Source organism: Chiloscyllium plagiosum, chromosome 1, assembly GCF_004010195.1.
Source record: "Chiloscyllium plagiosum isolate BGI_BamShark_2017 chromosome 1, ASM401019v2, whole genome shotgun sequence".
Taxonomy (NCBI): domain Eukaryota; kingdom Metazoa; phylum Chordata; class Chondrichthyes; order Orectolobiformes; family Hemiscylliidae; genus Chiloscyllium; species Chiloscyllium plagiosum.
Window position 1 is genome coordinate 76,533,090 of NC_057710.1, and position 27,223 is coordinate 76,560,312.

The 27,223-nt window shown below is 39.3% G+C and overlaps 1 protein-coding gene across 1 annotated transcript in view; it reads right to left on the reverse strand.

Annotated features, from left to right (window-relative positions):
* adamts6 (ADAM metallopeptidase with thrombospondin type 1 motif, 6) overlaps nt 1-27,223 on the reverse strand; it is a 301,285-nt gene that overhangs the window by 84,885 nt on the left and 189,177 nt on the right. The window contains exons 14-15 of the mRNA XM_043689575.1: nt 14,005-14,150; nt 7,141-7,204 (exon numbers count right to left, since the gene is read on the reverse strand). Coding sequence (XP_043545510.1) covers nt 7,141-7,204; nt 14,005-14,150 — 210 coding nt within the window. The remainder of the gene's footprint in view (nt 1-7,140; nt 7,205-14,004; nt 14,151-27,223) is intronic.

Consider the following 27,223-nt stretch of genomic DNA (forward strand, 5'->3'; position numbering starts at 1 on the left):
ATGTTCTACACTAATCCCATTTACTTGCAATTGGTCCATAGCTTACAATGCCCTGACATTTTAAACGCTCATCCAGATGTTTCTTAAATATTGTGAGAATACCTGCCTCCATCACCCTCTCTGGCAGCACGTTTCATATTTCCACCACCTTCTGAGTGAAAAATTGTTCTCTCAGATCTCCTCCAAACCATTTATTCCTTACATTAAACATATGCCCTCTGATTTCAGACATGTCTGCCAGAAGGAAAACATTGTGTCATAATTTTGTACGTCTCAATCAAATTCCCTCCTCAGCCTCCTCTGCTCCATGAAAACAAACCCAGCCTATCCAGCTTCTCCTCATAACTGAGACTGTTCATCTTAGGCAACATCCTGGTGAATTCCTTCCACAGTCATGTCTTTCCAATACAAACACAGTAATTGTTGGGAAAACTCAGCAGGTCCGTGAAGAGAAAGTAGAAGGGTTACTGGACCTGAAACATTAACTCTGATTGCTCTCCACAGATCCTGCCAGACCTGCTGAGTTTTCCCAGCAATTTCAGTTTTTTTTTCTGATTTCCAGCATTGCAGTTCTTTGGCTTTTTTCTGTCCTTCTGATAGTCTGGCAATCGGAATTGCACATTGTATTCCACCTGTGGCCTAATCAATATTTCGTAAGAATTTCCTTGCTTCTGTATTCTATATCCCGGTTATTGAAGGCAAGTATCCCGTATGCCTTCTTCACTAACACCACATACCTATGTTACACCTTCAGAGATTTATGGACTTACACAACATAATCCATTTGTTCATCTGTACTCCCAAGGGGCCTACCATTTATGGTGTATATCCATATGTTTTTAGACCTCAATTTACAAGCAGATTAATATCAGTCTGCAGCCTGAGACCATTCTCCTGACTATCAACACCATCAATTTTCATGTCATCTGCAAACTTACTAATTATACTTCTTGAGAAGTACTGTCACTATTGTTTGAGATGGATTTTCCACATCAGCTGGCAGCATAGGTGTACTAACATCAGCAACCTTGATGCAGATAACAGGCCCAGCATCAAGGCATGATCATCTGAAACCAACTCCAAAGGGGTAGCCATGTGCTTAGGATGCCTTAGTTCTGACTACCAAAGCAAATCTTCTTTACCCAGATCCTCAAACAAGAGAGTGACAAAGGAAGCATTTCGAAGACTCCCTGAAAAATTCCCTCAAGAAGTGCAACATAGATGCCAATGCATAGAAGATTCAGAAGAAACTGACTTGGAGGAAACTTCTTGTATGAAGGGACACGATTCTTCAAGAACAGTTGTTGGCAAGAGGTAGTTCGGAAAAGGAAACAGAGAAAGGAATGCCAATGAGCTCAAGGCCAAGGACCAATTCCACCTCCTCCCAGAAACCCCTGACAGAAGTCTGGTCAGGGGATATGCAGCTCTAGGATTGGGCTAACCAGCCATACAAGCACCACAGAACCCATCAGCAGTGATACAGAATTTCCTCGATAGACAATCATACTCGTTAGCGAGTGATTGTGTCATCAACTGTACTTCTGGTGCGTTATGACATGAAGATTTAAATTAAAGTCAGAAGTATTGTTTTCGGCCCCTCCGGCATGCTCTGCCATTCACTAAGACTGTGGATGATCTGCTTCTGTCTCAAATTCTACGTTCCCTCTACTGACAACGCGTCATTCTCCTGCCTAACACTAACAAATCTGTCTTTGCCTTAAAAATATTTAATGATCCACATCCACCACCTGCTGACGGACAAAGTTCCAAATTACGGGATTCCACTGGAAAGACTGAAGCCACATTAGCTCATCTAGAAGCAGTTCAGTGTACTAACTCACTTTATTTGTGATGGGTCTGGGCCACCAGTTGACTCCCAAAATCACAGGTTGACCAGGCGATTCACCTTGAGATCCTGAAATGTAGGAAATTCTAATGTACAGATTCCCACCTCCACTTATGACAATGGTTATGTTTGTTATCGGCTGAAGTTCCACTCCGAAAATAACACCTGGATATATCAGGGCAAGCACTCCGTGTATCCAGCTGTTGTCCGAAATGTTTGCAACCTTCTGCCAACGTTGCAGCGGGTGTTTGCTAAAATGCTTAAGGAATTTTGAAATCATGCATTTGGATTTTGGAGCCCCCGTCTCCTCTTTTATATATTCTCTGTTAGTGATCTGAACCAGTTACAGTCACTTTTTAAATCAATAAATTGTCTTAACAGATGCCTAGGGACTGTTGGGCTCCAATGAGAAAACACTCAGTCTGCTCAGGAATTTACCCTCCCCCGACATAGTGATTTTCGACGTACTTTTTCAAATATTACACTGTCAATCTACTGGCACTGGTAATAAATTTACAACAAGTCACATTCACAAAAATATTGCCTTCCTACTAATATGACTGCTTCCATGACTCAAGGTTAGAGCTGAAAAGTCAAAGTGAGTTGTCAACATTTCACAATTGACAAGACATGGCTTTTGTGAAAGTCTTGTTTCTTACAATAAATTATCAAAGCAGAAAGAAAGCTTGCAGCTTAGTTCATTGTAATTGTTGACCTTCACTGTTCAAAATGAGTATGCACTATAGAAACTAACAGCTTTCTCTATGAGGTGTTTGCAGAGTAATTGATGCAATCCCTCGACAAGAAACTACAATAAATTATCAAACCTTAGCATCCAATGCTAAATTTCCACTTCAGATGGATTTTATCTGTTTTATTTCACAGTGGGCAGGATTTCTTGGATGGTATTGTTTCCGGCTCACTAGTCGAAGAGTCTGTGGGGAATGTTGCAACCACAGAACTGACATCTGGGTGTCCTTGACAGATATAATGCATGAACAATGTGCAGGAGAAGCTCAAGAAGGCCATCTTGAGAACTTTCAATACATAGGTTCCAGTTCCATGTGATCTACTATCAGCTATCACTAATTATGCAGTCTAGCTATTAGCAGATAGTTACAAATGCCATATACCACAGGGAATGTATCCTGGCCAATCACAGCAGATCCACAGCCATTTAATGTTCTCTTGCCTGGAGACAGCACTTCTGCTCCACTCTCAAAACAAAAGTTCTGCCTTATACAGTTGCTATCTAACCTGGATTGATCAGCAGCTCTGAGATCTCAGTTAATTAGCAATGGCCAGGACAGGAGTGCAAAGCTTTGTGATATGGAAGGTGTGGTGCAGTGGGGACATGAACCAAGATTACATTCCATTTTAAAAGCTGCACAAAACATGTTATACCCCATTGAAATCTAATGGCCTCAAAAATTACGTTTTACATAGCACTCAGCTGATAGCACCACTGTCAATCCTCTCTGGCCTGTGCCAGCAGCTGTGCAAATTTCATTAGTATAATGAAATGGCCTCTAACGTTGTTTCAAAGTTCAGATTTATCTGGCCTGATCCAATTCACAAATATTGAACTAATTTAGAAGAATTTGCTTTGCCATTGTCAACCTCTGGTCAGTCCAAACAAATCCAGCAGCAAGGTTTTGATCACAGGTGTTACAGACATACCTGACATTTTTCAGGAATTTCAGAATTGCCTCCTCTCCTCTGATGTAAGCTGCTATGCTGCAAATCCATTACTCACAGTTAACAGAGTGGCATTTTAATTTTCAAATAGGTTTGGGAAACATTGAGGGGGAGGAACATTCCACAGGTAGGGGTGTCCTTTTACAGTGGATCCTGACAGTCCCTTGGTTTCTATTATCATCAGTTGTGATGATTTGAAAACACGGTTCAAAAGACACAGTCTAAATGATAAATCACAATTTGAGTTCTCCAGAAGTCTTTCAGTCTTTCAGGCTGAACCAGGCTGTCTACAAATTTGATGCTGTATTTTATCCTGAGGTGAACTTCTAACTACATATCCACACCATTAGTAAAAGTATTGATTTCCATTTGCATAATATCACCATTGTCCTGAAGGCTATGACTTCGCAAATAAATAATTTATTGCTTAAATTGGACAGGGGTTTATGACTCAATGGCACTTTAAGATAGTGAGTTGCAGACTCTCATCACCCTCTGGATGTAACATTTCATCTCAACTCTTCTCGTATGTTGAATCTCTATCCCATGACCTGTGTGGCGCTATGACCATACTCAAGGGGATCAGATCTAGCTACTCAAGACTGGGTATCCATGAAGAACTGTATTCCACCACAGTTGTACTCTGTCTACAGCCTCATGGCCTCGCATATCCCCCATTCAACCATTACCATCAAGCCAGAGATCAATCCTGATTCAATGGAGACTTATAGAGGGCATTCTAGAAGCAGCACCAGGCATACATAAAAATGATGTGTCACCCTTTGAGCATCTCTTCTCTCTATATATATTGACTTCTTGTAAGATTTCATTGTCCTTCATCTGATGTCTATACCCGATATTGTTCTTCTCTATTGTGAAGACCGTAGCAAGGAATTCATTGAGGACTGTGTCCATGTCTTCTGGGTTCTCACATGGGATGACTTCTATGGCTCCTAATGAGACTATTCTTCTCTAGTTATTCTCTTCTGTGCTTTCTTTGCTTTCGTAATTTCCATTTTAAGCTCCCTCTGCACTTTTTATACTTCTGTTGAGACTTTGCCCCACTGAGCCCTTAGCATCTACAATGAGCCTTTCCTCCTTTTTGAATCATAACTTCATGTCCCTTGATATCCAGCATTCCCTGGCCTTGGTCCCACATTTTCTCTTTACAGGAAATATTTTCCCTGCACTCTCACTGTTTCCTCTGTGAATGCCTCCTGTTGCCCTGACACAGTTTCATTTACAACTTAAGTTAGCTGCTCCCAGTCTATTTGGACCACATTGATTCTTACCTTGGTAAAATTAGCCTTATCCTTTTCCATAATTATCCTTCATCTGACTGAATTATGGTCACTATCTCCAAAATGCTCTACTACTCATATACCCTTCACCTATCCGTTCTCAGTTCCAAATACTGTTTCCAGAACTTTCCCAATCCTTGCTGGTCTTTTCTTTAATGTATTGGATCCCATTTAAGGATTTTCTCCCTTTTCTACCTTGCACACTAAGATGATCCTGGTTGATATTTAAATGGTTAAAACCCCCTTTTAACTACTGAGTGCTATTACTGCCTTAGCATTCTTATACTTCCCTGTAACTACACATTTGTTCCTCTATCTCCCTCTGAATGTTGAGGGCCCATAATGCATTTATTCCTACAGTATATTTACCCATCTTGTACCCACTCTAGCTCATCTAATAATCCTTTAACCTTTGTTGAGCTGCCAATCCTGCCCTTACTTGAGCCAAGGTTTGGTTATAATTTTGATATGATATTCCCACTTGTCTAACTGTGCCCTTTGCCCATTTGTTTTATTCATCATGCTCCTTGCATTAAATTTATTATTGCTAAATTCATTTCTTTCTTACCTAGTCTAAGTTTTCTCTGTCTTACAGTATCACTTACTTGCATGCTAACTACTAATTTCATCTCAGCTTCTCTCCCCTCCGAACTACTTGTCAGGGTCCCATGCCCCACTACCAATCTGGTTTAAAATTTCTTAACAGAATTCACTAACCTCCCTGTGAGGATGCCAGTTCTTTTCCTGTTCAGATGTAACAGATCCAACTTGTATAGGTCCCATCTGCCCCATAAATGGTCCCAATGCCTCAGGAACCTAAACCCCTCTGTTCTGCACCATTTGTCCAACTACGTATCAATCTGCTCTATCCTTGAGTTCATATACTCAATACTGTTTGGCACGGTAAATAATCCAAAGAAGTCCTGCTTTTCAATTTCCTAACTAATTCCCTAATAGAATCAGAGATTTACAGGATGGAAAAAAGTATATTCAGTCCATCACACGCATGCCAGTCACTGAACACACAAATCCAATTCAAATCTACTCTAATCCAATTTTTTAACACTTGGCCCATAACCTTGTATGCTATGATGTTTCAAATGCTCATCTAAATGCTTCTTAAATGTCTTGAGCATTCCTGCTTCTACTACCCTTTTAGGCATTAAGTTCCAGCTCAGCATCATCCACTTGGTGAAAACAATTGTTCCTCAAATCACCTCTAGACTTTCTACTCGGTACTGTTCCCCTGGTTATTGACCTTTCCAAGACATGTTTCTCCCAATCTATGCCCCTTATAACTTTGTACATTTCAATGAGATCCCCCTCAGCATTCTCTGATCTGGGGAAAAGAATCTCAGACTATCAGGTCTCTCTTCATAGCTGAATTGCTCCAGTCCTGGTAATATCCTGGTTAATCTCTTTAGCATCCTCTGTGGTGAAATCGCAATCTTCCTATAATGAGGTGATCAGAGATGCACACAGTTCTGAAGCCTAACTAACATTATACATAGCTCCATCAGAACCTCCTTACTCGGGACCTCATTTTTCTTTCATCCCATGTCATTGATCATGACCCTCTTGCTGTTCCTCCTCCCCCTTCACAATGCCCCAGAGCCATTCCATGATGTCCTTGACCCTAGCACCCAGGAGACAACATACCGTCTTGGAGTCATGTCTATGGCTACAGAAGTGCCTGACCACTCTCCTCATTAATGAGTCTCCCACTGCGATTGCCCTTCCACACTTCTTCCTCCCCCTCCTAAGTAGCTGGCCCAACCTGTAACTGGTTCTATTTGGAGGGAATGAAGCCTGGGAGTAGGCCATCTCATGAAAACTAGCCGCTGGGTAAAGTTTGAAGCTGGGCCTTTTGACTGGGAAAAAAAAATCGAAAGAGTTATAGAGGAAAACATTTTCTGGAATGTTCTGAATAAAAAAACAAAGTAAATACAAATTGTTAATGCTGCTGAAAGGGTAAAAAGAAAAGCCATGTGTATTGAAAATCTAAAAGTTAAAAAGAAAATCCTGGAAATACATAACAGGTGAGCTAACATCTAAAAGTTAAATGTGGGTTACTGTTCAAAGGGTGGTCTTCTTCAGAAGAAATTTGAAGTAAGAGTCCTATGGGAAGCATTAAAAGTATCTTTCTCATGCAGGTTATGGCTGCAGCTGTACATTTCCAGAACTTTCTATATTTAATTGTGAACAGTTGTTTTCTCTGGAGGATTTTACAATTGTAAAAGTAAACTACATGTTCATCCATTACCACTGCCAGTAACATTTAAAGGTTTCACTTACGTCAGTGTTACAGGATCGATAACGCTTTCTCTCTCCAAGGCAGTACTTCCCACCACCAGAAGGCCTATTTTACAAGTTGAAAGAAATAATGATTAAAGAAATAGCATTCCATTTTGTCACATAAGTCTCGAGAGATTAACAACTTTCAAATGAAACTGTGCTCAGTATATCACGGCCAGAGTAAAAATGTCTGAACAATCACTTATAATACATTGAAAAGTTAGGCAGTATTTCAACACCCTTGTTAGCAGTAGCAGCACATTACTCATAGCTAGAAGGGTACATAAATTAAAAGTTGTTTAGGAACGAACTGTTTTTATTTTACAAAATAGATATAAGGATGATTTATTAAAAACAAAAATTTGATAACATTTTGCATTGACTATCTAAAGGATATTCTTTTAAGTCCAGAAAACGAATAAATAAAAAAGCATTATCAAACTAAGCTCATAGCTTCTGACACTTTCGTCCCAGTGAAAAATATCTCATTGATGTTCTGCTGAATACAGAAAACTTAGTCAGGGAGACTTACCTGGTCCACTTGAGGGATGGCCCACTTTTTAAACAGGGCCAGCAGACTAAGCATTAAACAGATACCATGGGCCAGGTACCTCTGGGGAAGCTGGAGTAGAAGTACCACTCCTCTTAATCCCACAAAAGTAAAGAAGTACTAACTTCTATACTCTTCTTTAGCTGTAGCAGATACAAGTCAGTGTGCTTGGAACATTGTCTGCCCAGTTAAATCTTAAAATAGCATCTGTGTCCTATATTCCTACCATAATATGATGATTTATGTATTGCAATTAGTGATCCATTTGCTTCTAGTAGCTGCATGTTTTGAGAACTTCAGCAAAATGTTGAAGAGCGCAACAATGCAAGATGATTTTGGAAATCTCTCTTGATAATTCGAGGGGTTCAAAATGTCTTCCAGGTTCTATTTCACATTGTGTAAGAAGGCTAACTTTCAACTTACGTGAAGATATAAAAATGCTGTGTTGTATCTGTCACCCATTATGTGCCCTCTCAATTTTACACCCTTGTCAGAGTTTGGAATTAGCTTCCCCATCTCCCTCACGACCAAAATCTCTGCATGTCACTTTCTTGTGTTCACTTTTTCTAACTCTATTGCCTCCAGATTTTAGTGTTTCAATGTTTGCACATTCTTGGTGCAATCTTAGGAGTATATAACTGCTTTGAGAATTTCCCATAGGATGGCATCCAAACATTACTGAATTTGGAAAGGTCATAGAATCCACTATTTCAGCAACATGGTGACAAAATTAGCCCATAAAAGGCAAAACAAGCTGAGTCCATCAGTGAAGGACCAATAGAGAAAAAAACGATAATTTAAACAGAAAACTATTTAACTATTTTTAAGTTTAGACAGTACAGCTGGATGCACTAAATTAGAGATGTTATAAATATTGTACTATAAATATTAGAATGGGAATGGAAGTCATTTTGCCCATGCCAGCCAGCTCTTTGCTTGAGTAACTCAGCTGGTGTCCCTTCCCTGTAATCCTGCAAGTTTTCTGTCTTCCCATGTTTATTTGATTGTTTTGAAACTCTTGGTTGAATTTCCCACAGCCACACTCACAGGCAGTACATTCCAGATCGTAAACACTCACTGCATCTAATAGATCTAACTCATATCACCTTCAATGCTTTTGTCAATCACTTTAAACTGGCACCCTCTGCAGATTTATCCTTTCACCAATCAGAAAAGTTTCTTTCTATCTGGTGTGCCTTGACCACTTACAGTTTTGAACACCTCCATCAAGTCTCCTCGAAACCTTCTCCTCTGAAAGAAGTCCACAGTTATCTGGCACACGCCTACTTTGAATTGTTCATAAAATAAATTGAGTTTTGGCAGAGCTTCTCCTCTTACTACAGAAGAAATGGCACAATCAACATCCACGTCATTTTTCCTGGGTTTCTGTGATTCTTCCACCATGCCGATATTAGCTATATGGCACAACCCTCCAATAATTTCTCACTCTACATTCCTTCCAATTTTATTTCTCTTAAGATTTTGATTATGTACCAACAGTTGAAAAGTGTGGCACTGGAAAATCACAGCAGGTCAGGCAGCATCCGAGGAGCAGGAGAGTCGACGTTTCGGATATAAGCCCTTCCTCAGGAATGTGGGGAGGGGGAAGGGGCTGAGAGATAAGTAGGAGGATGGGGGTGGTGTGGTGTAGCTGGGAAGGCAATAGGTAGATGCAGTTGGGGGGTGATAGTGATAGGTCAGCGGGATGGGTGGAGTGAATAGATGGGAAGAAAGATGGACAGGTAGGACAGTTCAAGAGGACGGTGCCGAGTTGAAAGGTCGGATCTAGGGTGAGCTGCGGGGGGGGGGGGGAGGAGAGATAACAAAACTGCTGAAGATTACATTGATGATGTGATTGGAGGGTCTCAAGTCATTAACATCGATTTCACCAGTTTCCTTCCCATCTATCCGCTCCACCCTCCCCTCTGACCTATCACTATCACTCCTCAACCGCATCTACCTATCGCCTTCCCAGCTAACTTCTCCCCATTTATATCTCAGATCCCCTCCCCTTCCCCACCCCCCCCACCACTCTCCACATTCCTGATGAAGGGCTTATGCCAGAAATGTTGACTCTCCTGCTCTTCGGATGCTGCCTGACCTGCTGTGCTTTACCAATGCCACACATTTTGATTCTGATCTCCAGCAGCTGCAGTCCTCACTTTCTGTTAGTCTTATGTATCAGAAGGTTTGGTAATTTTGTCCTTCTTAGCCAGAGAATAAATTCTGCCATGTACCCCAGTCATTAACATACAAAATGGCTGTTCTTTATTTTTGAAGTAGGATAATGCTTAATTTATTCATGGGCAGAGCACAAATCTATTTCTAACAGACCCCCAATAGTCTGGGAAAATTTAGTCACAGGGTGAACAATCAGACAAAGTTTGCTCCCGTGCGTTTCATGGAAGGAAATGATGAAGAGCTGCTCCTCCAGAGACTGTGTCTTCCTTGGGCTTGCTCCTTCATGGCCTACAGGAATAAAGTTGCCTGTGTTTGGAGGAACAGTGAGCAGTTAGCTAAGTAAGGGGTGGAAGTGAAGGCGTGGTGGACTTTACTGAGGTTAAGGAACCAACTTTAGCCAGTTCAGCCTGCCAGGTTGAGTGTGGGGCTTGGCACTGCAAGATGGTATGGGAAATAGGAGGTTGCCTTTAGGAGTTGGGGGGATGGTGTGGAGAAGGATGCTGAGAAGAGCATTGAGCAAGAAGGAGACTGCGCAATTGGTATTGGACAGAAGGAGGCTGCAAGAGAAAGTGAAGGGAGGCTGCAAAGGAAAGAGAACTGTTACAAACCTGACACCAAAAATGTACAGTATTCAGCTAACTGAGATCCAAGAAAATCTTAAATCACCAGGATAACAAAATACTTGCTAGTGTCTGTGTCCATTCAGGAACTTGGAAAAAACGTGGTTGCATTAATGCTGTAACGAACACCGTGCCACTGATTCAATAAAGTTCTGAGATGGAGTAAAACTGGTTAGTAACTGCCTAGTTAAAATATTCCAAGTTTATGAATATACAGTAAAAGTGCACTAGTTGAGAACTCATCAATCTGGAAGGTATGTTTAGAGTGCTGTTTTGATTGTGTAGATGTGTGTATCAGTTATTATTAAAATGCTCTTCATGCTAGCTTATGCCTGTTATCTTGTACCAATTTAATTACTGTGGTGTCTAGGAAATAAACATTTTCCTGTTATGTTGTGGCTTTAAGTTTGAAGGAGAGTTGATAAGTATTGAATGCAATGATGCATTATTTTAATCCCTCTTCTGTGTGAGTCAAAATACCCTGTATGTGAATACAAATATAAGAGGTACTTTCAGATTAAATTACGTACAGTTTGGAAACAGGCCCTTTGGCCCAACAAGTCCACACCAACCCACAAAGCACCCAGACCCATGCCCCTACACCTAACACTCTGGGCAATTTAGCGTGGCCAATCCACGTTACCTGCACATTTTTTGGATTGTGGGAGGAAACCCATGCAATCATGAGGAGAATGTGCAAACTCCACACAGAGAGTCACCTGAGGCGGGATTTGAACCTGGGTCTCTGGTGCTGTGAGGCAGCAGTGCTAACCACTGTGCCGCCTATGTACTATTATTATATGACTGTGTTTGACTAGACCCTCTCAAAATATTTTATGAAGGTAACCTCGACCCTATGTTTTTCTTATTTTAAAGGCAAATGTGAAGTACCATTTTCCAGATGCAATGCGACTGGTCAAACTACTCGACGTTAAGCAAAAACATAATTTATTTAAACACTATAGTTAAAATACAAACAAAAGAAAGAAGAACTTAGAATAAATTAACTCTGTTGGAAAACTTAATCGATAATAGATACATTAACTTTGTGGTGTGCCAAAAGGATCAGTGCTCGGTCCACTGCTTTTTGTCATTTATATAAATGATTTGAATGTGAACATAGGAGATACAGTTAGTAAGGTTGCAGATTAGAGGTGTAGTGGACAGCGAAGAAGGTTACCTGAGAGTACAATGGATCTTGATCAGATGGGCCAATGAGCTGAGGAGTGGGAGATGGAGTTTAATTTAGATAAATGTGAGGAGCTGCATTTTGGAAAAGCAAATCAGAGCTGGACTTATGGAATTAGTGGTAAGGTCCTGGGGAGTGTTGCTGAACAAAGAGACTTTGGATTGAAAGTAGAGTGGCAGGTAAATAGGATAGTGAAGAAGGCATTTGGTTATGCTTTTGTTTATTGGTCAGAGCATTGAGTATCAGAGTTGAGAGGTCATGTTGCAGCTGTACAGGACATTGGTTAGGCCACTGTTGGAATATTGCATGTAATTCTGGTCTCCTTTCTATCAGAAGGATGTTGTGAACCTTGAAAGGGTTCAGAAAAGATTTACAAGGATGCTGCCAGGGTTTGAGGATTTGAGCTATAGGAAGAGGCTGAATAGGCTGGGACTGTTTTCCCTGGAGCATCGGAGGCTGAGGGGTGACCTTGTAGAGGTGTATAAAATCATGAGGGGGAATGGATAGGATAAATAGACAAGTTCTTTCCCCTAGAATGGGGGAGTCCAAAACTAGATGGCCATAGGTTTAGGGTGAGAGGAAAAATTTAAAAGGGACCTAAGGGGCAACCTTTTCACACAGAGGGTGATGCATGTATGAAATGAACTGCCAGAGGACGTGGTGGAGGCTGGTACAAATACAGCATTTAAAAGGCATCTGAATGGGTATATGAATGGGAAGCATTTCGAGAGATATGGGCCAAGATTAGAAAATGGGACTAGATTAGGTTAGGATATCCGGTTGGCATGAATGAGTTGGACCAAAGGGTCTGATTCCTGCTGTACATCTCTATGACTCTATAACTGTGCCAATACAATAACATTCCACAAACACATCCCTTAGCAAAAAGACAAATTCAGAAACAGATTCTCACATGCAGTTGTCTAATCCAGAAGGGAAAAAAAATCAAGAGAACATTCAAAGAGAATAGCAGCCAGAAGACATTTACTAAAGCTTCCTACTCTGTTGAAACCCCAACAGTTTTTGATGCTAAATAAAAACCAAAACCCAGAGATCCTGATCACTGAGGGCTGGCCACACCCATTCAGGTTGTTAAACAAAATCCCCAAGGCCTCACATGCTGTTTACTGAAGTGGTTTTGTAGACTGCTTGGTGCCTCTGCTTTGCAACCTCTCTTAAAAAAAACACAACAAAATAACCTCTTAAAGGCAAAGCATCATCATACTCATGAGAATAAGAAGTATCCCCCAAAAAACAAAAGAAGCACCAGAAAATATCTCATGAATACTTCTCAGAAAAGCAAAAATATTTTGACCCCTGAAACTGGAACAAAAGAAAATTGAAGATTAATTTTCTGGGAGAGACACCTGTACTTCGTGTTAGTCATCACTCACTGGTGTGAGTTTAATTTGTTGCAACTGGTAGGAACCACCTCCAAACTGGATGAATAGTCTTAACCTTAACCCTTTCCATTTGACCACAAAATCCCCAAATTGTTACAGTACAGAAGAAGACCATTGAGCCTGCCTTGTCTATGCCATCTTTCCAAATGAACAAGGCACCAACGTCATTCTCACATCTTCTCCCTGTAATCTTGAGCAAGCTTCCTTTTCAGGTAACTGTCAAATTCTCTCTTTAATCCCTTGATTGAACCTGCCTCCATCACACTTTTGGCAGCAACTTTCAGATTTTAAACCATTTGTTGCAGGATATGCTTTTCCTCATGTTTCCATTGCTCTGGTTTATAAATTACCTTGAGTTGCTGCCCTCTCATTCTTCATCCTTCATTAGGTGGGAACAGCACGTCCTTATCTATGAGTTTGGATATCTCTACCAAATCTCCCCTCCATGTTCTCTTCTCCAAGGAAAACAGTCCTATCATATAAGAACCTAAGAACTAGGTACAGGAATAGGCAATGCAGTCCCTGGGGTCTGCTCCATCATTTAATGCAATCCATAATAAAGCAGCTGGCTGAATTGGCACCACATCACCACTTTAAAAAATCATTCTCTTCATAATGCTATGGTAAGGAATTACTGAGGCACACTTAAATTGATCTTGTAAACTGCTTCACTTTTAGAAGTAGTGGACATTCAGCACACTATCCAGATCATACTGTTTATCTATTGTCTGTGACCATAGCCATGTGATAAACAGTATTATTTGGAGGTATTAACCTGCAGTTATCGAATACTAACATTCATGTATTTAACATAATTTTTCCATTGCAACCTTCTGATCCAATTTCTAGAAAACATTCAAAACTGAGTTATTGGTTCTTGTCAAATATATCTTTTTGCTCTGGCTTACTTTAGTTACTTACGCTGGACTGTCACAGTGCCTCAGAGATGAGGAGACTCCTCCCCCACATGTTCTACTGCATTCTCCCCATATAGACCAAGGTCCCCAGCCTCCATCTATACTCTGAGGCCAGGTACCAAAAGGGACACATTCACCTTGATAACACCACTGTAAGAGACCAGAAATGCAAAATTAGTTATTCAACAGAGAAGGGTGTGACCAGTCTGAGACATTAGAAGTAATAAATTATAGCAATCAGGATCCCTATCCTAACAAAATCTATATTTATGTGTTAACTACAAATCATTTTTGCTGAAATATTATCACCAAGGTGTGAAATTTTGCAAATGTGGATGATTTGCCTTAGTTTAAAGGGCCCTGTTAGATCCAGATTGAACTTCTGGGTAATAGGAATGGGTTACAGATAGATCTGCTAAACCTTTCCATCTAGAAGCACAATGGCAGCAGATTCATGGTAACACTACCACCTACAAGATCCCCTCCAAGCCATGTACCATCCTGACTTGGAATTATATTGCGATGCCCTCACTGTCACTGGGACAAAATCCTAAAATTCCCTCCCTAAGGGCATTGTGGGTAAATATTGGACTGTAATGGTTCAAGTAAGCAACTCATCACCACCTTCTCAAGGGCAATTAGGCCTAGGCAATCAGTGAGTCTCTCTCTCTCTCTCTCTCTCATTGCAACCCCCAGGCCATCTCCTCTGCTCTGAAGTTTTTCAGCCATGTCCTAAAGCAGACTCGCTACCACAGCTACATCTTACACCTGTCCATCTTCCTTCCCACCTCTCCGCTCCACCCTACTCTCTGCCCTATCACCATTACCCCCACCTCCATCTACCTATTGCACTCTCATATCTCACCACCCCCTCGGCTCACAGCCTCATTCCTGATGAAGGGCTTACGCCCGAAGCGTCAACTCTCCTCCTCCCTGGGTGCTGCCTGACATGCCATGCTTTTCCATCACCACACTTTCAACTCTAGGCAATAAATTTGCCCGCATCCCGGTGAATAAATACGTAAACAAACCTCAGAAGCAAACTGTAGACAGCCACAGTGTGGGCAAGTGCCAAGCTAAGCTGGTTAGAAAGCCTGCTGCAGTTCTCAGGATCAACTGTCCAGTTATTTCAGAAGATGTTATGCCCTCCAGTCTTCACTCCTCACACTTCTGCATCCATCACCTACCCATCTATGCCCCTGAGACTCTCCTCAGACCCTATGCTACTTCCATGTCGACCTATCCAGTACTTTCTACAGGAAAACTTCAGCAGCCACAGGGGTATGGAAAAGAAAATCCAGCAATCTTATACAGCTCCCATTCACATATGTTTGATTGTATAAATAACATTCATTCATGAAACCCATTAAATGCCCTCAAGTAGTTAATCTGTTTTAAACCAAGAACACTTCTTTTCAGTAGCTACAACAAAGCCAGCAAATTATTTCATATTCTCTATAAACTGTCAATCAAACGGTGAACTCAGAAACCCCACTGAGATAAGTGCTTCTTTCCAATTTGTGAAACTCTGCAAAGCGTTCATAATGACTTCATCACAGCCCTTCAGAAATGTCAATGAAGAACTCTTGTGCAACTATGGAACAAGTGATTTTTTTTTTCTGACAACACCGCCTGTCAATCTACATTGTCCGGCAAACAGTGTTCATTTTAAGCTTCATTGACAGTCTAAGCCTGTTTTTTCTTCGAGTTCAAATACAAGATTTAAAAAACATTAAATCATGACACTTAAAATCGATGTTATGTGCCATTGAAGAACATTTACGTCTGCTCTATCCATGTGTGATCCCTACACTGTTGGTTCAAAGTTGCTTCTTTCATCTCACACTTCTCGACATTGAACTTTAACTCTCGCTTATCACCCTACTCCACCAAATTGTCTGTGCCATTTTTGACTTTTACATTATCCTCCTCACAGTTTACAATGCTTTCAAGTTTTGTATAATTCATAATCTTTGAAATTGCCCTTCACTCCAAGATTTAGATCATTAATCTATCTCAGGAGAAGCAAATGTCTCAAACATCTATTGAAATTCTACATAAAACTTCTTCTGGCATGAAAAACATCCATTGACCACTGTTCTCTGTTTACCATTACTCAGTCAATTTTGTATCCATATTACTATTGTCCCGTTCAATCCAAGATCGCTAACTTTTCTCAGAAGTCTGTTGTGTGACACTGTGTTGAATGTCTTTTGAAAGTCCATGTACACAACATTAACAGTGTTATCCTATTATCATTTATCAATTCTGCTACCTCTTCGAAAAACTCCAGCAAATTAGTCAAACATGATTCCCCTTTTGATACCTTTGCTGGCTCTTCCAAAACAATCCACCCTTTTCGATGTCACTATTGATTTTATCCTGAATAATTGTTTGCAGAAGCTTCCCCAACAATAAAGTTAACTTACCTTTGAACCTTCTTTCTTCGGTATGATTCTCAATTATATTTAAGCTGACATCTGTCCAATGCATACATTTTCTACTTCACCCTAAACATTTCCTTTCATCACCCAGGGAGTTCGGCATTTATTTGCTCTATCTTTCCCTTTCTCAAGAATATACCTTGAATTTATTTAAATTATTCTCTTCTTTAACTGTATCCCATTTTTCAGTTGTAGTCTACCCTGCCAAACTTTGATTCCAATCTATCTGTCCAACATCCATTCTTTCCCGAGTAAAGCTGGCTTTTGAAAGAAACCTACCGTTATGGAAAAAGGAAGGAAAGTGGTGGTTAAGGATGATCAGATCAGCCATGATTTCAATGAATTGCAGTGGGGGCTCGATGGGCTGAGTGGCCCATCTCTTCTCATTTGTCTTATGATCTTATAATTTTCCCTAACTTCGCACTCCTTGTTCCTTCCCACAGCCAACCTATACCTCATGATACAGTGATCTGTGTCCAGTAAATAGTTTCCCATTGACATTTGATTCATTTGGGGACCCAAGAGCTCGGTCTAATATTGTCTTTTTTCCCTCAGTGGACTGGAAACAGCGAACTGTTGTAAGAACATATTCCCAGGACATGCTATCGGAACTCTTGCCTTTCTCCTTATCCCAATCTATATTCAGATCATTAAAATTCCCCATTATAATTACTCTATAATTTTTGTACTTCTCTGTAATTTCCTTTCAAATGTTTTTTCTCAACATCTTTCCAATTAGTTTGATGGCTTGTAGAATACTAAGCAATGTAATTGCACCATTTTTTGTTCTTTAACTCTAGTCAAATAGATTCTGACCTTGATCCCTTGGGAATATCCTCTCTCTCTCCAGCACTGCAATGTTTCTCTAACACTAACCATCCCCTCCTCCTCCCCTTTCTTTCTTGTCTTTTCTGAACAGCTAGTAACAAGGAATGTTTAATATCCAGTGCTATCCTTCTTTTATTGTCACAACATCTTACACTGAACCTAACTTATACCTATCTATTACCTGTTCCAGTTTTACCTGTGCTTACTGTTGTTTTAGTCAGTTGCAGGATGTCAGGATCACTGGCTAGCCAGCATTTACTGCCTGTCCTTTTACCTGTGTCTCCCATCACTCTTTACATCTTGGTATTCCTGTCCAGTATTCTTGGTTCTCATTAGACTGTCATATGTCAGTATCAAGAAATCATAAGTTAGGTATATCTGGATGGTGAACAAAATACACTCTGCACTGCCTAACCCCAATTTCAGAAGTGAATCTATTATTGCACCTTCATAAATGTTTCAAATTTTAATTTCAACTCACAGCTTCTCTAAATGATACTGCTAATTTAATGCTTAATATGAGTCAGTTCTGCATATTGGCTAACATTTATTTTAAACTGTGCTGAAATTGCCAACCTATATTTAATTTCAAATCCTTACAGCACATAGAGAGGAGACATTTCCATTCCACAAATTTGAACTGGTATCAGACATAAGGTTTAGGGCAAGACAGTGATTCCCAGAACCATTTTACACAGAATTAACATGCCTCTTCACTTTAGATTATTTAGATTCAGTCCATTCATACAATTGCGCCTTATTTGTTTTTAAAATTAATTTTCTTAAAAAGTAGCAGCTTTAAATTCCACATATTATTATATAAGTAAAATATGCATCAAATAATAAAAATACCACCATCCTTTTCAAATTGCTATCATCTATCAATTGTAATAACTTCTCTCTTCAGAAAGAAAATGTCAAATGCTCCTTCTCACATGATATTTGAAGATTTCCTCAACTATCAATTTTGATAGATCTTTGAAATTCAATGTGAATCATTTTAAACTTACAATATTATCAACTGTACTACAAAATGTTAGTAGATTAGTTTAAACTTCCTGTAAAGAAATGCCCATCTCAATTCTGTCTAGGAAGAAAACAACATTTGGAATTTAAATAATTTTATATAATTATCTTTAGTAACAATTATCACACAATAATGTGAAAAGTAAGAATATTTGTCAAAAAATAGAAAATAGCTCCTATATGTGCATGCTTATTAAATATGTGGCCTTGGCTTTAAGCAAATAAATTATGATGAATTTAGTGTAATATCTTAGAAGTAAATAGGGAATTCACACAGGACCATTTTACAGGAAAGATAACAGACATATGGAACAAATTACAAGGAAAGCCTTCTAATGAAACAACTTAAATTGGTTCAAAGGACAACTAGCAATGTTCCTGAAAAAGGCAATTAAGGCATACGATGGGAGGTTGCTAACATGGGATTAAGAGCAATCATAAAATGACAAATTATATTCTAAACTGCACACATTTTCACCTATGTATTTGGGATTTTTCTAGTGGTATCTAATGTTAAGATGTGTACAACAAATACAGAAAACGCCAAAGAATCAAGTGAAAAATTTAAACTGGTTAGTCCAATAAAACAGTTATAGTTTTCCAGGGTGCTTATTTTTTGTTAGTGAACCTAATAGCTGCTTCAAGCAAGTCTCCTGTGAATGAATACTTTGTAATAAGAAGATATGATCAACATTAGGCATAAAGACACCAAAGATCTGTGGCATAACTGGATAAATAATGGACTTTACTGATAATAAAGATGATCTGTAATGAGGCAAGGCTTCTAAAGCTCCAGGATAACACAATCTTTGAGGTAAATAGGTATGATTAAAGAGGGTGAATCATTAGAAAAAGAGGCAAGACTAGGAGCCCAATAGCATTGGGAACACCAAAAATAGTTACCAAATAGTTACGGTAAGCACAGTCGTGAGAGCAGCAAAAGCTAGTCTGGATTTCAGGAAGAGCTGTCGAAACCAAATGGGTAACAAACAGCTAGAAGGAGGTTTTAGATTAGATTACCTACAGTGTGAAAACAGGCCCTTTGGCCCAACAAGTCCACACTGACCCGCCGAAGTGCAACCCACCCATACCCCTACACTTACCCCTTCACCTAACACTAAATGCAATTTAGCATGGCCAATTCACCTGACCTGCACATCTTTGGACTATGGGAGGAAACCGGAGCACCCGGAGGAAACCCACGCAGACGCGGGGAGAATGTGCAAACTCCATACAGTCAATCGCCTGAGGCGGGAATTGAACCTGGGTCTCTGGCGCTGTGAGGCAGCAGTGCTAACCACTGTGCCACCGTGCCGCCCCAAACTTAAACTTAAACTTAAACCGTGCCGCCCCAAACTTGCTAACTTAAAAACATCAAACTGACAGCAATAAATGCAGATGTGAATTTATTAAAAATAAAACATCTAAACAGTTGAAAGGAAATAAAGGATAGTTAGTATGTGTAAAAATAAAGAATTTCTAAGGCAAGTAAAAAAAATCACATCAAAGAGGAAACAAATTAAATAAAATAGTCAAACTAAAACGAAGATATAAAACATGTGCAAGCAATGTCTAAGGAAATTATAACTAAAATTACAAGATATGTTTTGGGTCTTACATTCATTTATGACAATCCTGATTCTCCCATTGTTGCGCCTAATAATACCTTAAATAATCTTCAAATTTTAATTCCACTATTCTATAACACATACTTTCCAGGGATGAATACTGTCCGAATAAAGAACTTCAATAGTCTGAAATTTGCCACTTTATAGTCTGAATTTCTGTCTGCTGTTACTGTTTAATTTAAAACAATAATTCAGATTTATCTTGATCACATAATATCCCATTTACATGCCTCAACAGGATAAACTCCAATCTTAAGAGCAAATTATTGCAGATGCTGGAATCTGTACTGAAAACAAATGCTGAATATCACAGCAGGCGAGACAGCATCCATGCAGAGACAGCAGGCTATCATTTTGAATCCAGATGACTCTTCATCAGAGCTGAAGTGAAGTGTGAAGGGGACAGTATTTATGCTCTAGTTTTTTTTAAGAGGGTAGTATGTCCCCTCCACAGTTCACTTCAGCTCTGATGAAGAGTCATCCAGACTCAAAGTGTTAACTTGCTCTAAACTCCAATCTTCCTCCTTGCAGAAAGAAGAACCCAAGAATCTCCAAATCTTTCCTCAGAACTCAGACCTATGACCATAGAGTCTTACAGGTCTGTACCAGCAGAAGTGCTTTAATGTCTTCACCATTCCTCCGTAAGCAGAACTGGACACAGTATTCAAGACATGGCATTTCTGCAGCCACAGGCATGACACCAGAATTGTGTGCTGCCTTCCTGAGACCAGAGTAAGGCATCCTGAAGGAGGAAAGTGATAAGTCAAAGGGCATGGCACACATTTGTCCCAACAATATAAGTAAAATGAAGGATGAGGTCTTGCACCAGGAGTTCAGGGAGCTAGGCAATACATTAAAAAGCAGAACCTCTAAGATTGTAATCCCTGGATTACTCCCAGTGCCATGCGCTAGTTAGTATGGAAGTAGGAGAATAGGGCAGATGAATGCATGACAAAGGAAGGCTTTTAGATCAGTCTACTCAGAATGATAAAACATCAGCAGAGATGGTGATGTAGTGGCATTATCAATGGATTAGTTGTCAGATCGCTAGGGATAGGAATTAAAATCCCATCATGGAATTGGTGGAACTTAAATTGATGAGTAGATCTGGAGTTGAAAGCTAATATCAGTGACAGTAACCATGACACTACTGCTGATGCTTGTAAAAATCATTTTGGTCTATTGATTTTTTTTTCAGGAAGGAAATTGATCATCCTTATCCTGTCTGGCCAACATATGACTGTTGATCTACAGCCATGTGGTTGACCATTAAGACCATTTAAAAAATAGGAACAGGAGTAGGCCGTTCTTCCATTCAATAGCATTACAACTGATCTAACAGACCACATTTTCACTTTCCTGCATTTTCCCCACAACCTTTGGTTCTCTGACTGATCAAGAATGTATTTATCTCAGCCCTAGTTACCCCCTACAAAAGGCCAAGCAAACCACTTAGTTCGAGGGCAAATAAGGATAAGTATCAAGGGTTGGCCTTGCCAGTGTTGCCCATATACCATGAAAGAATAAATTTTAAAAATCATCAGCACTGTAATAGAATGTGGCATAACTCATTTCACCTGCCTATGTTTTACAAAGCATAGATGTAGTGTGTGATGGATGAGTGAATATACAACAACATAGAGGATCTCTTGTGGTACAGTGGTAGTGCCCCTACCTTTGAGCCAGAAGTCCTGCATTCAAGTTCCACATGCTGCAGAGGTATGTCATTACATTTCGAATCAGGTTGATTAAAAAATATCCATCCAACAACAGACAGGAAACTCAACAATATTCAGGGAAAATCAGCTGATTTGATTGGGACCTCATCCATCACCTTATTCATTAAATTCCTCTACTACAGTACAAATGGCAGCCAACTCTATGAATAGCACCTTCTAAACCAACACACCCTATTACCCAGCAGCACAAGGGAAGTAGACACAAGGGACAATAATCATAAATGATCCCCCTCCAAACCACACACCATTCTGAGTTGCAAATATTTTGCTGTCATTGGGTCAAAAACCTGGAATTCTTATCTATCCACAAAGATTGTAGCAGTTCAATTGGGCAGCTAACCAACTTCCTCAAAAGCAGTGTGAAATGTGGAACAAATGTTTGCAATGCTGACCACCCATGAATATAAAACACAAAATGGAAGTGGAAATGGAAGTACTGTAAGGTCAACAGAATGTTGAACCACATGCCCGAATGGGTGAATATGGAATATGATGAAGCAGTGTTTATATTTTATAGTCATCTGATCAAACAATACCTTGGATGTACTATCCAGTTCTGGTTGCAAAAAAGGGTGACATTCACATGCTGGAAATATTTTGTCATATAAAACAGCCAATCCTAATTTCCAGGTTACCAAGTGGTACAGTCTGATTGCTCATATTTGCCTTGAAGAGGTGACCATGACTTTGAGACATTGACCACCTTGAAACCATTAAAACTTTCTATATTAGGCTATTGAGGTGGACAATCAACCATAATCGTGATGAATGGTGGAGCAGGCTTTAAGGGCTGAATGGCATCTTCCTGCTCATATCTTCTATGTCTTTATGTAAATCAAGCTGGTATACTATAGGAGTGAAAGAACCATGATTTGCATATTCAAGTAGATCTACCACATAAAGCAGACAAATTCTTTAAATATCCAGTGGCAGCTCACTATTACATAGCATAGGCTATGTAAGGCTACTAAATCCACATTGAGAGTGCTTCTGTGAGGCATTAGAAATGAGTGAGGAGAGTAATTGAGAAACCGTTGAGTGCTATACTGGGTTACTATGGGGAGGGACGTTCAAGATTTTTCTGAATATGCAAAATAGCTTTCACCATCTTTCATTCTGTTGGGATGTGTATGCTAGCAAATACACTGAATGAAGTGGCACAGAGAAATCATACATTTCCAGTCATCATCAAACTTGCATCCTCTCAAGTTTGCTTAGCTGCAAGTAAGTCTCCTGCTTTATCATTTTTTTTTCTAGTATAACTCATATTAAGTCTTCTTTGGTGCTTGTATGACTCAATGTCCTTTCATTTCACAATCAGTAGAACCACAAGTGCAGCCTTCTGTCAGTATGCAATCAATGTTTCAGAAAGAAACCAGGAAATATCCCAATTCTCTCATGGTCTTCTTCATTCAGTGATGAACTGGTATCAGCAAGTGCTTCCCTGTGTGCCTGACAAAGGCATTGTGTCTTTAAGAAGGGATCTGTGAAAAGAAACAAGTCAGAGCCAGGTGAACATACAATATGCATTTAGGAACACTCATAACAAAAAAAAGAGATAAATAGGAATCGAAAAGGTAAAACTAAGAGTGTGCAAATAATTAAAGGAAAGTACACAGGCGCAAAATGCAACATAAAAAACAGTGAAGTGAGGCAGTAAAGAGATTTTAAAAAGTATTGTAGAAAGTTACATAATGATGAGAAATAATGCAGTGAGGCCAGGAAGGATATTTGAAGGGACAGAATTATGCAGTGGCATCAGTTAGGGATCACACTCACTGGCTTCCTTCAGTCACATGTCTACAATGACCTTAGTTCAAAGTTCTTCTGTGCAGGTTCTCCTAACCATGTGACTAGACAATGATGGAGGGAAAAATAAAATGGTCATCAGTGAGGCATCCATCTGTACCACAAGAGAAATAGATAAATAAAGAATATACCATTTTATCTTCAGCAGGTTATTTCAAAATATCATACTTTTTTCAAATTGTAAGAAAATGAGGTATTCATCAAAATCTACGAAACATGTAGAGTGAATAAAAAAATTGCCATACCTTTTTACTTTGCAAAATAAATAATTTCAACTTCTTTTTCTGCATTCAGTTTCTCCTTTAATTGCTTGCAACAAGTGGTTGTTTAATGGAGTTGTCTTCATAAGTAATGAATTCAATCCTGTTCCACACCATTTTTGCTGATTAACATTTTTCAAGTTGCACTGTGTCCATGGAGAGCATTTGTCCCGTATGGGCTAAAGTAAAATGGCACCAAGTTCATATTTAGTCACCACACTCACCTGTTATATATGGCATGTATGTGTAGTTGCAAAGAGTTGCAAATATCTTTGCAAAGAGCAAAGTCGCTGATGTACTATTTCTGTGTTATTTTTTAAATTCAACATCTCCCCCATTAATTGTCTCTAACATATTGTCAATAAAATGTCATGTTGTACAGTGGGATCCATCACCAAAATATTTTTTAAAAATTCATTCATGGGATGTGGATGTCACTGGCTGGGCCAGTATTTATAACCCATCCTTTGCTGTCTTTTAAGCTACCCTCTTCAACCACTGCAATATATTTGGTGTAGATAGACACACAATGTTTTAGTGAGGAATTTCCAGGACTTTGACATAGCGACAGTGAACAAGTTATGATATAATTCCAAATCAGGATAGTATGTAGTTTGGAGGGAAATTTGCATGTGGCAGTATCCACTGCCGATGTCCTTCTTAATAGAAATGGTCATGGGTTTGGAAGGTGCTGGCTCAGGATCTTTGGTGAATTTGCAGTGCATGTTGTTGATAGTACACACCACTGCTACTAAGCATTGGTGATGGAGAGAATGAATATTTGACGATATTAATCATGCGAGCTGTTTTTTCCAGGATGAATCAAGCTTCTTGAGTGTTGTCATTCAGTTAAGTTGGGAGAATTCCAACACATTCCTGACTTGTGCCTTGTAGATGGTGGATAGAGTTTGGAGAGTCAGGATGTGGTTACTTGCTGCAGTATTCCTAGTCTCTGGCTTGCTTTTGTAGCCATTGTAGTTATATGGTTAGTCCAGTACAGTTTCTGATCAATGGTAACACCCAGGCTGTTGATAGTGGGGGAACTCAGTATGGTAACCTATTGAAAATCAAGAGTGTTGCTTAAATTTTCTCTTATTGGAGATGATAATTGCCTGGCACTTGTGCGAATGCTTTACATCACTTGTCAGCCTATACCTGGATATTGTCCAGATCTTGCTGCACTTGGAGATGAACTGTTTCAGAATTTTAGGAGTTAAAAAAGGTGCTGAACATTGTGCAATCATCAACGATCATCCCCACTTCTGACCTTCAGATGAAGGGAAGATCATTGATGGAGATGCTGAAAATGGTTAAGTCTAGGACACCACCTGAGGAACTCATGCAGAGATGTCCTGGAGCTGAGATAACTGACCTCCAACAGCCACAACCAACCTCCTTTATGCCAGTAATGTCTCTAAATAGTGGAGAGGTTTTCTCCTCATTCCCATTAACTTCAGTTTTGCTCGGGGTCCTTGATGCTACACTCTGTCAAATGTGTCTGTGATGTCAATGACATACTCTCACCTCAACTCTGCATATCAGCATTTTTGTCCATGTTTGCTCCAAAGCTGTAATGCAGATATAACAGTGCAATTTGTATTATCACACCAGATGACACAATATGTAGAAAATGTAAGGTTCACCCACTAGGAAGCAAAAAGAAACTCCAAATATTTTTCGGATAATAAGAGACCAGGAAATGTTATCATTCAGAGCAACCTAGTACCCAAATCGCATATTGGTACAACAAGAAATTAGCAAAAGAAATGGCATGTTTGCTCTCATTTCAAAGGGATTAGTATTTAAGAGAAAAAAGTTTGACCAAATTTACACAGAGCCTTTATATCTGGATTATTGTCAACACTTTTCCTCCTCCAGCTCAAAGAATGATATACGTACCTGACAGGAAGTGCAACAAAGGCTCACTAGAGTGACCCCATGGTTGAAGGAGCTATCTTATGAGGAAAGATTGATCAGACTAGATCTATATTCCAGAGAATGTTGAAGAAGGAGATGTGATCTAATTGAAACATATAAAGTTCTTTAAGAGTCTTGACAGTGTGGATGCTGACAAAATGGTTCTCCTGGGACGTTAGAACATAAAATCACATTCTCAGAATTAGGGATCAGCCATTCATTATTATGAATCCTTGGAATTTTCTGCCTGAGAAAGCTGTGGGTGTTCAATCATTAAAAACATATTCAAGTCAGAGGCTGATAGATTTTTGGATGGTATAGAAATTAACGGAAGTGGTTATAATAACGTAAAGTGGAGGTACTTTAAAAGATCAGCCATTATGCTATTCAATGATAGAACAGGTTTGAAGAAATTGAATAGCCTATTACTGTTCCTGTTTTTTATGTTCTTATGTCAAAGCACTTACCTTTCAGATTCAGCTTTCCATCTCTCCTTGAGTTGATGGGTTTCCAAGCAAAAATGAGTTAAAAATAGAATGACTATTAAACTGAGGTCAAGTAACTCTAATACAATATTTGTTTCTCATGAGCAAATTGATTACCTACCTCTCGTCCTTCTCTGGTAAAATCAGATCACTGTCTGTTTTTGATTCTTGCACATTACCCTCCGGCACTCCCCCAAACTCACCTGTTTCTCATGAGTTAAGATTTAATCCATGATCACTTGTTGTAAATTAAGAAATATGACTCTAACAATTGACACGTTATCTCTGTTTTTTTATTTTACAATAAATTCTACTGCTAAAAAATTCGATATTCCAGAGAATTTTGAAGGAGATGTGATCTAATTGAAACATATAAAATTCTTTGACATTGTGGATGCTGACAAAATGGTTCCCCTGGTTGGGGACGTTAGAACATTGAATCATATTCTTAGAATTAGAGATTAGCCATTCATTATTATGAACCCTTGAATACTTCACTGTAAATATACACTAATCAAGTCGTAAAGCCTTATTTATTCTGCAGGTGGCTACAAAGGAGCTAGTGTTTATGGAATCTTATTGCATACTTGTTGCAAAGGAAGAACAGCTTATCCAACAGCTTATCACACCCTCACGTTATATCAAGCAATACAGAATGAATTACTCAATTATTTCTGAAGGACAGTTATGAAGCCTAATTGTAACTTAAATACAGGGCACATTTGGGTCCAATATCTAATTTTGCAGAATAATTACAAAGGTGCCAAAATCTGAGCAAAACGTAATTGAAAAGGTCCAACCTGATACATTAGGTTAAAGCAGGAACAATTGAACACAAATATACCAAGCACAATGCTTTTATCAGTCTTTTATTAGTGGTAATGGTTGATGGAGGTATTTGCCTTGGTATCAGGTTAACTCTCTGCTCTTCCTTGAATTCTACCATTTGGGATAGTTTATATTCACTTGAACTTAGCAAATGGAACCATGATTTAATGGTTCTTAAGGCAGAAGTACATAAATATGCAGGTGAAAGGTTATCATGGGTAGACAAAAATGTGAATTAATTGGATTAGCAATGATCATA